The sequence below is a fragment of the Pongo abelii genome, chromosome 5 (genome assembly GCF_028885655.2).
Source record: "Pongo abelii isolate AG06213 chromosome 5, NHGRI_mPonAbe1-v2.0_pri, whole genome shotgun sequence".
In the NCBI taxonomy this organism is placed as follows: Eukaryota; Metazoa; Chordata; class Mammalia; order Primates; family Hominidae; genus Pongo; species Pongo abelii.
The window spans coordinates 89671076-89685317 of NC_071990.2; the positions used below are offsets into that span (position 1 = coordinate 89671076).

The 14242-nt window shown below is 41.9% G+C and overlaps 1 protein-coding gene across 6 annotated transcripts in view; it reads right to left on the bottom strand.

The window, feature by feature from the left end:
* The window catches only part of RNGTT (RNA guanylyltransferase and 5'-phosphatase), a 408235-nt gene extending 396267 nt beyond the window's left edge, over window positions 1–11968 (bottom strand). For all 6 annotated transcript variants that reach the window (XR_008519039.1, XM_054546048.1, XM_054546049.2 and 3 more), the window contains exon 1: window positions 10837–11968. Coding sequence is in view for 5 of the 6 variants with exons in the window: in XM_054546048.1 (XP_054402023.1) it covers window positions 10837–10900 (64 nt within the window). In the remaining variant the exon portion in view is untranslated. The remainder of the gene's footprint in view (window positions 1–10836) is intronic.
* Window positions 11969–14242: the final 2274 nt, after the last annotated feature.

Below are 14242 nucleotides of genomic sequence, written 5' to 3' on the forward strand. Positions count from 1 at the left end.
GATAAAATAACAGCTAATATACCACTGCCTGCAGCATCCTGGCTAACCAGAGGTCCTGAGTCTGTCCACATGACAACTTCACTACTAGCATAACCAGCATTCAAGAAAGCTGACACATTAAATATATCTACAACCAAGGACTCTCACAGAGTCTACTTACTGCCCTGCCACCCCTACCAGAGCAGGTGCTCGTATCAATGGCTGGGACACCTTAAGATGGATTACATCACAGGACTCTGCAGACATTCTTCAGCACCAGCCCTAGGGCCTGGTAGCTCCACAGTGTGACTAGAACCAGAAGAGCAATAACAATCACACCAATCCAGCTCTTAGGAAGCCCCAAGCCCCATCCCTAGAGGAAGGGAGAGAGCACAACATCAAGGGATCAGCCTGTGGGACAAAAGAATCTGAACAGAGGCCTTGAGTTTCAGACCTTTCCACTGAAACAGCCTACTCAAATGAGAAGGAACCAGAAAAGTGATTCTGGTAATATGACAAAACAGGGTTCTATAAAACCCCCCAAAAATCATACTAGCTCCCCAGCAATGGATCCAAACCAGGAAGAAATTTCTGAATTGCCAGATAAAGAATTCAGAAGGTTGATTATTCAGCTATTCAAGGAGATACCAGAACAAGGTGAAAATCAACTTAAAGAAATTTAAAAAAATACAAGATATGGATGAAAAATTCTCCAGAGAGAAACAGATATCATAAAGAAAAAGCAATCACAAATTCTGGAAATGAAAGACACACTTAGAGAAATACAAAATGCACTGGAAAATTTTAATAATAGACTAGAACAAGTAGAAGAAAGTACTTCAGAGCTCGAAGACAAAGCTTTCAAATTAACCCAATCAGACAAAAACAAAGAAAAAAATTTTTAAAAATGAACAAAGCCTCCAAGAAATGTGGGATTATGTTAAACAGCCAACACTAAGAATAATTGGTGTTCCTGAGGAAGAAGAGAAACATAAAAGTTTGAAAAACTTATTTGAGGAAATAATTGAGGAAAAGTTCCCTGGCCTTGCTAGAGATCTAGACACCCAAATACAAGAAGTTCAAAGAACACCTAGGAAATTCATCACAAAACGATCATTATCTAGGTACATAGTTATCAGGTTATCTAAAGTCAAGATGAAGGACAGAAACTTAAGAGCTGTGAGACAACAGCCTCAGATAACCTATAAGGGAAAACCTAACAGATTAACAGCTGATTTCTCAGCAGAAACCTTACAAGCCAGAAGGGATTGGGGTCCTATCTTTAGTTTCCTGAAACAAAATAACTGTCAGGCAAGAATTTTGTATTCAGCAAAACTAGGCTTCATAAATGAAGGAGAGATAGTCTTTTTCAGATAAACAAATGCTGAGAGAAGTGGCCACTACAAGAAATGAAAGACACACTACAAGAAATGCTAAAAGGAGTTCTAAACCTTGAAACAAAACCTCAAAATACACCAAAATAGAACCTCCTTAAAGCATAAATTTCACAGGACCTATAAAACAATAACAGAATATTTTTTTAAAAAAGGTATTTAGGCAACAACTAGCATTATGAATAGAACAGTACCTTACATCTCAATACTGTATTAACATTGAATATAAATGGCCCAAATGCTCCTTTTAAAAGACACAGAATGGCAGAATGGATAACAACCCACAAACCAAGTATCTGCTGCCTTCAAGAGACTCACCTAATGCATAAGAACTCACATAAACTTAAGGTAAAGGGGTAGAAAAAGATATTCTACACAAATGGAAATCAAAAGTGGGCAGGAATAACTATTCTTATGTCAGACAAAACAAACTTTAAAGGAATAACAGTTCAAAAAGACAGAGAAGGACATTATATAATGAAAAAAAGGATTCGTCCAACAGGAAAATATCACAATCCTATATATGTGCCTAACCCTGGAGCTCCAAAATTTGTAAAACAATTACTACTAGAGACCTAAGAAATGAAATACACAGCAACACAACAATAGTGGGGGACTTCAGTACTCCACTGACAGCAGTAGACAGGTCATCAAGACAGAAAGTCAACAAAAAAAAAAATAGACTTAAATATACCCTAGAACAAATGGACTTAACAGATATTTAGTCTCAATAAATTTAAGATAATTGAAATTCTATCTAATATCCTCTCATACCACAGTGGAATAAAACTGAAAATTAACTCCAAAAGGAACCCTCAAAACTATACAAATACAGGACCAGGCGTGGTGGCTCATGCCTGTAATCCCAACACTTTAGGAAGCTGAGGCACGTGGATCACCTGAGGTCAGGAGTTCGAGACCAGCCTGGCCAACATGATAAAACCATGCCTCTACTAAAAATACAAAAATTAGCCAGGCATGGTGGCACGTGCCTGTAATCCCAGCTACTAGGGAGGCTGAGGCAGGAGAATTGTCTGAACCTGGGAGGCAGAGGTTGCAATGAGCTGAGATCGTACCATTGCATTCCAGCCTGGGCGACAGAGCAAGACTCCATCTCAGAAAAAATAAATAAATAAAAATAAATAAAATACATAAAAATTAAAACTAAACAAATACATGGAAATTAAAATTTCTGCTCTTGAATAATCTTTGGGTCAACAATGAAATAAAGACGGAAATTTAAAAATTTTTTGAACTGAATGATAACAGTGACACAACCTATTAAAACCTCTGAGACACAGCAAAAGCAATGCTAAGAGGAAAGTTCACAGCATTAAATACCTACATCACCAGGCGCAGTGGCTCATGTCTGTAATCCTAGCACTTTGGGAGGCCAAGGCGGGCAAATCACAAGGTCAGGAGTTCGAGACCAGCCTGGCCAACATGGTGAAATCCTGCCTCTACTAAAAATACAAAAAATTAGCCAGGCGTGGTGGCGGGCACCTGTAATCCCAGATGCTCAGGAGGCTGAGGCAGCAGAATTGCTTGAACCGAAGAGGCGGAGGTTGCAGTGAGCCAAGATCATACCACTGCACTCCATCCCGGGCGACAGAGAGAGACTCATCCCAAAAAAAAAAAAAAAACCTACACCAAAACATCTGAAGGAGCACAAACAGAAAATCTAAGGTCACACTTCAAGGAACTAGAGAAACAAGAATAAACTGAACCCAAACCCAGCAGAAGAAAAGAAGTAACAAACATCAGAGCAGAACTAAACTGTAACAAACAAACAAAAAATACCAAACATACACAAAAGATTAATGAAACAGAACACTGGTTCTGGGTGTGGTGCAGTGGCTCACGTCTGTAATCCCAGCACTTTGGAAGGCCAAGGCAGGCAGATCATTTGAGGTCAGGAGTTTGAGCCTGATCAATATAGTGAAATCCCATCTCTACTAAAAATACAAAAAAATTAGCTGGGTGTGGTGGCGGGCCACCTGTAGTCCCAGCTACCTGGGAGGCTGAGGCAGGAGAATCACTTGAACCCGGGAGGCAGACGTTGCAGTGAGCCAAGATGGCTCACTGCACTCCAGCCTGGGTGACAGAGCAAGACTCTGTCTCAAAAAAAAAAAAATCTGGTTCTTTGAAAATATAAACACAATTGATAGACCATTAGAAAGATTAACCAAGAAAAGAAGAAGATTCAAGTAAGTTCAATTAGAAACAAAACAGGAGATATTACAACCGATATAACAAAAATATAAAAGATCATTCAATAGTACTATGAATACTTTATATGCGCAAACTAGAAAATCTAGAGGAGATGGATAAATTCCTGGAAATATACAACCCTCCTAGATTAAATCAGGAAGAAATAGAAACTCTGAACAGACTAATAACAAGTAGCGAGACTGAAACTGTAATAAAAAAAAATTGCCAAGAAAAAAGTCCAAGAAAACAAAAATAAATTAATTAAATTAAAATTTAAAAATTTTAAGTCCAGGACCTGATAGATTCACAGCTGAATTCTACCAGACAGTCAAAGAAGAATTGCTACCAATCTTACTGAAACTATTCCAAAAGACAGAGAAAGGGAATCCTCCCTAAATCATTCTATGAAGCCAGTATCACCCTAATACCAAAACCAGGAAAGGATATGACAGTAAAGAAAACTAGAAACCAATATCCCTGATGAACATAGATGCAAAAATCCTCAACAAAATGCCAGCTAACCGAATCCAAAAGCATATCAAAAAGGTAATACACCATGATCAAGTGAGTTTCATACCAGAGATGCAGAGATGGTTTACCATACACAAGTCAATAAATGTTGGCCGGGCGTGGTGGCTCTTGCCTGTAATCCCAGCACTTTGGGAGGCCGAGGTGGGTGAATCATTTGAGGTCAGGAGTTCAAGACCAGCCTGGCCAACATGGTGAAATCCCGCTTCTATTAAAAATATAAAAATTAGCCAGACGTGGTGGCAGGTAGTCCCAGCTACTCAGGAGGCTGAGGCAGGAGAATCGCTTGAACCCGGGAGGCGGAGGTTGCAATGAGCTGAGATGGTGCCACCGCACTCCAGACTGGGTGACAGAGCAAGACTCTGTTTCAAAAATAACTAAATAAAATAAAAATAAATGTGATACGTCACATAAACAGAATTAAAAACAAAAATCACATGATCATCTCAATAGATACAGAAAAAGTATTTGACAAAATCCAGTATCCCTTCATGATTAAAACCTTCAGCAAAACTGGCACAGAAGGGACGTACCTCAAGGTAATACAGCCATACCTCAACATAATAAAAGGCATCTATGACAAACACATGACCAACACTATATTGAATGGGGAAAAGTTGAAAGCTTTCCCCCTGGGAACTGGAACAAGACAAGGATGCTACTTTCACCACTTCTATTTAACATAGTACTGGAAGTCCTCACCAGAGCAATCAGGCAAGAGAAAGAAATAAAGGGCATCCAAATTGGTAAAGAGGAAGTCACACTGTCACTGTTCACTGATGATATGATTGTATACATAGGAAACCCTAAAGACTCATCCAAAAAGCTCCCAAATCTGACAAATGAATTCTTTAAAGTTTCAGGATACAAAATCAACCTACACAAATCAGTAGCACTGCTATGCACCAACAATGGTCAAGCTGAGAATCAAATCAAGAACTCAATCCCTTTTACAACAGCTGCATAAAAAAAATAATAATAATAGAATACTCAGGAATATACCTAACAAAGGAGGTGAAAGATCTCTACAAGGAAAACTACAAAACACTACTGAAAGAAATCACAGATGACACAAACAAATGGAAACACATCCCATGCTCATGGATGGGTATAATCAATACCATGAAAATGATCATACTGCCAAAAGCAATCTACAGATTCAGTGCAATTCCCATCAAAGTACCATCATCATTCTTCACAGAACCAGAAAAAGCAATCCTTAAATTCACACTGAACCAAAAAAGAGCCCAACTAGCCAAAGTAAGCAAACAAAAAAGAACAAATGTAGAGGCATCACATTACCCAACTTCAAATTATACTACAAGACTATAGTAACCAAAACAGCATAGTACTGGTATAAAAATAGGCACACAGACCCATGGAACAGAATAGAGAACCCAGAAAGAAAGCCAAACACTTACAGCCAACTGATCTTCGACAAAGCAAACAAAAACATAAAGTGAGGAAAGGACAGCCTATTCAACAAATAGTCCTGGGATAACTAACAAGCTACACGTAGAAGAATGAAACTGGATCCTCATCTCTCACCTTATACAAAGTCAACTGGAGATGGATCAACTCAAACCTCAGTAAGATCTGAAACCATAAAAATTCTAGAAGATAACATCAGAAAAAACACTTCTAGACATTGACTTAGGCAGAGTTTGTGACCAAGAACCCAAAAGCAAATGCAACAAAAACAAAAATAAATAGATGGGATCTAATTAAACTAAAAAGCTTCTGCACAGCAAAAGAAATAATCAGCAGAGTAAACAGACAACCCACAGAGTGGGAGAAAATCTTCGCAAACTATGCATCTGACAAAGAACTAATATCCAGAATCTACAAGGAACTGAAACAAATGAGCAAGAAAAAAACAAATAATCCCATCAAAAAGTGGACAAAGGACAGGAACAGACAAAAGAAGATATACAGCTGGCCAAAAAGCATATGAAAAATGTTCAACATCACTATCAAGGAAATGCAAATTAAAACTATAATGAGATACCACCTTACTCCTGCGAGAATGGCCATAATTAAAATATCAAAAAATAATAGATGTTGGCATGAATGTGGGGAAAAGGTAACACTTTTACACTGCTGGTAGGAATGTAAATTAGTACAACCACTATGGAAAACAGTATGGTGATTCCTTGAAGAACTAGAACTACCATTTGATCCAGCAATCCCCACTACTGGGTATCTACCCAGAGGAAAATAAGTCATTATCTGAAAAAGCCACTTGCACAGGCATGTTTACAGCAGCACAATTTGCAACTGCAAAAATGTGGAACCAGCCTAAATGCCCAACAACCAATGAGTGGATAAAGAAAACGTGATGCGTATATATACCATGGAATACTACTCAGCCATAAAAAGGAATGAAATAATGGCATTCACGGCAACCTAGATGGAGCTGGACCCCATCATTCTAAGTGAAGTAACTCAGGAATGGAAACCCAAATATCCTGTGTTCCCACTTGTAAGTGGGAGCTAAGCTATGAGGATGCAAAGACATAACAATGATATAATGGACTTTGGGTACTCAGGGGGAAGTGTGGGGCAGGGGGGAGGGATAAACGACTACTACAGTGTACACTCCTTGAGTGACAGGTGCACCAAAATCTCAGAAATCACCACTAAAGTATTTATCCATGTAACCAAAAACTACCTGTTCCCCAAAAACTACTGAAATAAAATAAAAATGTTTTTAAAAAAGATCTTTACTAAAGATCTCTATTTGAGCAATCAGGATCTTAATATCTCCTCCAACCTGCTTCTCTCTCAGTAAGCCCTAATAATATCAAGTATCTCATGTGCATAAGCCAGACATTTCAGACTAAATTTTGACCCTCTTTCCCTCATTCTAAATATGACATCAAGTTCTGTCCATTTTCCCTTCTTAATATCTCTCAAATTAGCCTTCTACTCTTCATCTCTCACTTTTAAACCAACACTATTGTCTTTCACCTGGACTACAAGAAGTTCCTAATTAGTCTCTCCGTTTCCACTCTTTTCTCCATCAATTCACTAAACACAGAAAAGTCAAAGTAAGCTTTTAACCTGGATTCAAATAATCTCATCTCGATGCCGAAAAAAAAAACTGCCATTGTATGCCACTGAAAATTTAAAGCATATAAATATTAAGATACCTTATCACATCCTACTTGCCTGTATGATCAGGCTATTCTCCAACCTCTTAACCTCACTTACATCTTTCAGAACAAAGACACTTTTTCAGTCTATTATCTCTCCCATCATCATCCTATCCTAACAGAAACTTTCCAATAACACCCCCTGCCAACTATTTATCTAGAAAACTTCTATTTACTGAAGATAATTCATGTATGACCTCCTCTGGGAAGTCTCATCTGATCTCCTTCTTCCTTCCCATCTCTTCTTCCTCAACCTCAAAGAATTAGGTTTATTACCTCTGATTCCCATCACATACCACAATAGAGTCATTGCTACATTTTTTACCACAGAACTGTGCTTAAAATGGATGGTTTGCTACTCCCATGAGACTCTGCTTTTTAAGGGTAATATATCTTAGCCATCTCCCTAGCACCCAGGACTAGCACAAAGTAGACATTTAAATATTTGCTAAATAAAATGACTCCAAAATCACCATCACTATCACCATCACACTATCCTGAGTACCTAGGACCACAAGTATGTGCCAATGCACCTGGCTGTGTCTCATATTTACATTCCCACAGTTCCTAGTAAGTTCTTTACATAGCAGATATGAAATAATTTTATGTTGAATGATATACCTTTAAGAAACTAGGGAGGGCTGGGTGCGGTAGCTCACACCTGTAATGCCAACACTTTGGGAGGCCAAGGCAGGCGGATCACCTGAGGTCAGCAGTTGGAGACCAGCCTGGCCAACATGGTGAAACCCCATCTCTACTAAAAATACAAAAAAAAAAAAAAAAGAAAAAAAGAAAAGAAAAGAAAAGAAAAAAAGGAAAAAGGAAAAGAAATTATAAGTTTGTTTTCTTCCAAGTATTTACCTGAAATCTATTAACTCAGAAGGAGGAAAAAACAGTTCTTCAGAAAATAAAGCTTGGCCCTGTCTCCAAGAGCTCTCTCTCATTGCAAGTCTGGTTTCATCAGAGAAGGTGACTTCACAGGGAAACAGATTATATGTAGTTAGTACCATTTTCTTTCTGATTCAGGAAAATTATGAACTTCTAGTACTAGTAAAGTGAATCCTAACATTTACAACATATAAGTTTGAGCAGCCATAACATTCTCCTCAATATGCAAAATATCAAAGAAATTACTGTGATGGTTAATACTGAGGGTCAACTCGATTGGATTGAAGGATGCAAAGTATTGATCCTGGGTGTAGAGGGTGTTGCAAAGGAGATTAACATTTGAATCAGTGGGCTGGGAAAAGCAAACCCACCCTTAATCTGGGTGGGCACCATCTCATCAGCTGCCAGCATGGCTAGAATATAAAGCAGGCAGAAAAATGTGAAAAGACTTTACTGGCCTAGCCTCCCAGCCTACATCTTTGTCCTGTGCTGGATGCTTCCTGCCCTCAAACACTGGATTCCAAGTTCTTCCGTTTTGGGACTCAGACTGGCTCTCCTTGCTCCTCAGTTTGCTGACAACCTATTGTGGGACCTTGTGATCGTGTGAGTTAACAGTTAATAAACTCCCCTTTACGTGTGTATGTGTGTGTGTGTGTGTGTGTGTATATGTGTGTGTGTGTGTGTGTGTATATATATATATGTACATATATTTCCTATTAGTTCTGTCCCTCTAGAGAACCCTTACTAATAAATTACACGGTAAGTACAAATCACTTCTTTTTTTTTTTGAGATGAAGTCTCATTCTGTCCCCCATGCTGGAGTGCAGTGGTGCAATCTCAGCTCACTGCAACCTCCGTCTCCTGGGTTCAAGTGATTCCCCTGCCTCAGCCTCCCGAGTAGCTGGGATTACAGGCACATACCACCACGCCATCATAGCTTTTTGGCTATTCATATAACTTATTTTGTGAAGTGTCCAAATTTTTTGCTAGTTTTTAAGTCCTTTGAATTTCTTCTGTATAATACATTGATGGTGGGACTATCAAGTGTTACCACTTTGGAAAAGAGGTTGGCAGTTTCTTAAAATTCTTAAAACATACACCTACCATATGATGCAGCCATTCCTCTCCTAGAGACTTACACAAGAGAAATGAAAGTATATGTCCACACAAAGAATTGTACATGAATGTTCACAGCAGGTTTATTTGTAATAGCTAAAAACTGGAAATAACTCAAATGACCATCAATAGACGAACAGGTAAACAAATTGTGGTATACCCAGAACAATGAACTACTACTCTGCAATAAAAAGGAATAAACTATTGATACACACATAATCTGGATGAGTATCAAAATAATTATGCTGAGTGAAAAAAGCCACACACACTTCCTTCCACCCCAAGAAGAGTACTTACTATAAGTTTCCATTTATTTAAAAATTTCTAGAAAATGCAAACTAATCTATAATAACAGAAAGCAGATCAGCGGCTGCCAGGCGAAGGAGGGATTTAAAAAGGAGCAGGAAGAAACTCTGAGTGGTTTCATGGTTGTTTCCTAGGAAAGAGATGTATTTGTGTATATACAGTCAAAATTTATCAAACTGTACGCTTTAAAGCTTATTGTATTCAAGCTCAACAAAGATGAAAAAAATCTACAAGAAAAATAATTAAAAAAAACAAAAACCCGGCCAAGCGGGGTGGCTCTCGCCTATAATCCCAACACTTTGGGAGGCCGAAGTGGGAGCATCGCTTGAGTCCACGAGTTCAAGACCAGCCTGGGCAACATAGTGAAACCCTGTCTCCACAAAAAATTAACAAAAAAATTATGGCCGGGCACAGTGGCTCACGGCTGTAATCTCAGCACTTTGGGAGGCCGAGGCGGGCGGATCACTTGAGGCCAGGAGTTGGAGACCGGCCTGGTCAACATGGTGAAACCCTGTCTCTACTAAAAACACAAAAATTAGCCGGATGTGGTGGCACGCGCCTGTAATCCCAGCTACTTGGGAGGATGAGGCAGTGAGCCGAGATCACGCCACTGTACTCCAGCCTGGGGGACAGAGAGAGACTATATCTCAAATATATATATTATAAATATATATATATTTTAATAAAAAAATTAGCCGGGTGCGGTGGCAGGAGCATGTAGTCCCAGCTACTTGGGAGGCTGAGGTGGGAGGATCGCCAGCCTGAGCAAGAGACCCTGTCTCACAAGAAAATAAAAATAAAAAACTAACAAAAACACCCTCCAGATTCCCAGTCTCAATGTGCCCCCATTTCACCGCTGGGAACCGCCCCTTCCCTCCTTAACCCTCCTCCATCTCAAGACTGACATTCATCCCTTCTTTCGAGGGGAATGTTGAACCCTAATAGGTTCGCAAACTACTAAGAGTCAAAGTACGCCCATTGTATTCCTGGATCCTCACCTCCTGCCACCAACCTCCTGTCTACCTTCACATTTGCACAGTTAGCCTTGCAGGAATAGTGACAAGTGCCCCCCATCCGCCGACCATCCCCTCCCGTTCATGTTCCCAAACATTCATCCACGAAGCGTGATCCGACGGAGCATATCCCGCTCCTGAAATACCACTAACGGGCACAGAACCACCAAAAGCTGAGCTCCTCAGTCGGCCCACCCCCGGGCACGTTGGAGTGTGGGGATTCGAACGCCCCCCAGTCCAGGTTACCTGCCACCGGCTGGCCGCGCCGGGGACAGTTCAGCCACCGCGGCGGGATCTTGTTGTGAGCCATGTCTTGGGGCTGCGCAGAGCTGCCCTCCCTCACCAACGTTCGCCGCGCCTTTGGAGCCGCCTCCCCGTGGTCCGGTGCACACCGGGGTCCGAGACACCCGAATCGCAGCCGTAATCTGAATTCCAGTCGCTCCAATCCGGGTAACGTCAGGGGCGGCGCGCCACTTTCATTCAGGATCAACTCCACAGCTCCAGGAGAACCCACAATGCACCGCAACTTCCGCCCCCGAAGGCCCCGCCCCCTTTCCGAGGTCAGAGGGAAAGAAGCAGCAGCTCAGCGGAAGGATAGCAAAGAGTTAAGGCCGCGACGAATGGGAGGAGCGGGCCTTCTCTCGCCCCGCTCGCCGCCGCGCCGCTCCGCCCCGCCCCGTCCCGCTCCACGGACGCGCCCGTGCGCTACTGGTTCGCCTTTGCGCATGTGCAATTGCACTTGTACCGAACTCCGTAGGACTAAGCGTGTTATTTTTCTCCCATCCAGACAACCTAGAGAAACCCAAAAAAGAGGGAAGCCAAGCGCCTTTCCATGCGTAGATTGCCCGCCACTTCCATTAAGGCATCTGTTTTACTGATGAAAGAAGCCTTCTGAGCGTTACCACAGCTCAAGCTTGGCGTCCCAGCCGGATCTAGGTTTGATTTGAAATTAAGGAAAGTTGTTCAAGGGAACAAGTCTTAGGAGAATTCTAAGGGCGTGAGATTGGAGTACCAGAAATGGGGAATTTTTCTTTTGATGAGTACTTACGAGGATCTATGAAGCGTCTGAAATTAATTCCAGAGCACTTAGAGTTCTGTTTGTACATTTCTGGATCAAAGTTTCAAAGCATACTGGGGAGTTTGAGAGGGTCCGTGTCTCCAAAAAAAGTTTCTAATTAATGTGGTATAATTGACAAAGGCAGGAATTGCTCAGTGGAGAACCTCTTCGTGGCGGTGTTCTCCTTGGCCTACCACATAAACAGTGCCTTTTATTTTCCCTTCGAGTTAAGCAGAGGTGCTTGGAAGCATTTTATAAATGCCGTCCTTTAACGAGCCTTTCCTTTGTTACCAGATGAAAGTGTTAAATATAAAGCTGGGTGATGGCAAATCAATTATAATGTAGTTTGGCTTTAAACACCAATGCTATATTGGAACTGCAAGAACGTAAAGCTGCAGGGAATACATTTTTAAAGCGTTAGTGGGGAACTTTCTGGGAAGCTCAACCCCTTGAATGCCTGGACCCCCTCAGTAAGAGTCCCATCAATAGAGACAGTCCAACAGCAATCTCTCTGAGGCAGCCTGAGTTAGGTCACACTTCTGGTCTGTCCTGCTGTTGCATCTGCTCAGAACTGTTAGTGAAGGTGTAATCTCCTCCCCTGACAGAACAAGATAATACCCAGTTTCCTTTAAGGCCATCAGTCTACCCAAATGATCTCTGATGAATTCCCTTTTCTGCTGATAGAGTGTGTAACATGCCCAAAGTGGTAAAAACCTTCCATCCCCAGACCCCCTCCAAGGATGGGAAAGGTGAGCCTGATCCTGGAAGAGTATCTTACCTTCCCCTTCTGGGGATGACTCCCCTTGGAGACTCCCCTTCCCACACACACTATACCCAGTAGCTCAGTCCTAGGCACACAGAAGTTTCATACCACTGGCGAGCAACTGTTATTGGCTGCAAGGCAGCAATGTGCACTGGATTTTTATTCTGCTATCCAGTTATGCCCTCTCCATACTCATTGCCACAGAATTGGGAGGACCCTGTGACTACCTTTTGCCCACAATAGAGAGTAGAGTAGGAGAGTGGCATCCCGATGAGCAGGCAGTTTCTCTCTGCCTGTCAGCAATGCCTTGCCTGATGTGTGTTTCTGCCTATATTGCTCCTAGTCCCAAGTCTCTACTACTCTGTGAGAAGAAAAATAGATGCCCACAGTTAGACCAACATGATTCCTCCCCCACTTCCTGGAACCCCTGACTCACCCTCCCAGATATGTCTTGATCTCCTCTTTATCAGATGTAGATTCTCTTCATTGGTGAATCTTTCATCAAACATCCATTTTGCCCATAAGGAAGAGTGTGTACATGTAAAAAATAAGATTGAACGTTCTCTTTGGCAAAAGAGAGAGATCTTATCTGTCTTCCCTTTTCCTAGGACATTTCCTTGAGAAAAACCTGTATTTATTAATCCTTCCTCTTCACTTTGATATGTAGATAAATCTTTTGTTTTTGCAGAGAGGGTCTCACTTTCTCACCCAGGCTAGAGTGCAGTGGGCATGATCAGGGCAGCCTTACTGCAGTCTCAACCTCCCAAGCTCAAGCAATCCTCTCACCTCAGCCCCCAAGGAGCTGGGACTACAGGTGCAGGCCACCACACCCCACTAACTTTTTTATACTTTTTTCATCTCGAACTCCTGGGCTCAAGCAGTCCTCCCACCTCGGCCTCCCAGAGTGCTGTTAGTAAGACAGCCAGGTGGGAAGGATTCCCTGGCAGAATCTCCTGCTGACCTGAGCACTGGGAGGAATGCGCACTGGGGTGGAGCCTTGGGAAATTTGAGCCATTTGCAGTGGGGAGGAGCCTGGCCCCTCCTTTTCCTAGGTGGAACCTGGGATTCAGTCTACCAGGCAGGAAGCACTCTGGCTTTGGGAAGAGTCTCTGTTTCCGTTTTTTTCTTTTTGCCCAATAAATTCCATTCTCACCCTTCAAGGCATCTGTGAGCCTAATATTTCATGGCCATGTGACAAGGACCCAGCTCTTAGCTGAACTAAGGAGAAAGTCCTACAACAGCTTTGGCACCCAATGTGGGGCTTGAGAAGCGGTGAGTGACACGGGGACTCAAAACTTCTCACTGACATTTCTAAGCCTTTTCATGCATGGACTTCTGAGGGTAGGGGAACCATGCCCCCACTCCCATCGCTCCCTGGAGTCAGGGGCCTTTCCATGGCCTTTGCTTTCGTTTTTTGGGAAGGATAGGCAAGCCGCAGCTCCTCATTCCCTCTCCCCTCCCAGCTGGGACTGGGGAATGCCACATGTCCACAGCATCTTCCCCTTCCCTGGCCAAGGCTCAGCTCCATCGGATAAGCTTCTCTCCCTGGTAGAGGAACCATTTGCCTAAGAATAAAAGGTTCTTCCCCCAGGCATCCTTTTTTCTTCACCCTGTCAACAGTTAACTTTTAAACCAGATGTTTTTTTCTTTTTCACTAGGCTAGGAATGATAAGGATCCCTGTTTATATTCTCCATAAAGTTTGGTTGTGAAAAAGGATCTTGTGGGGACTGGTTTTCTTCTGCCTGTCTGTGTAGCTATATGTATGTTGTGTACATGATGTCTATAAAAAGAGCTCAAAGGCCGGGCATGGTGGCTCACACCTGCAATCCCA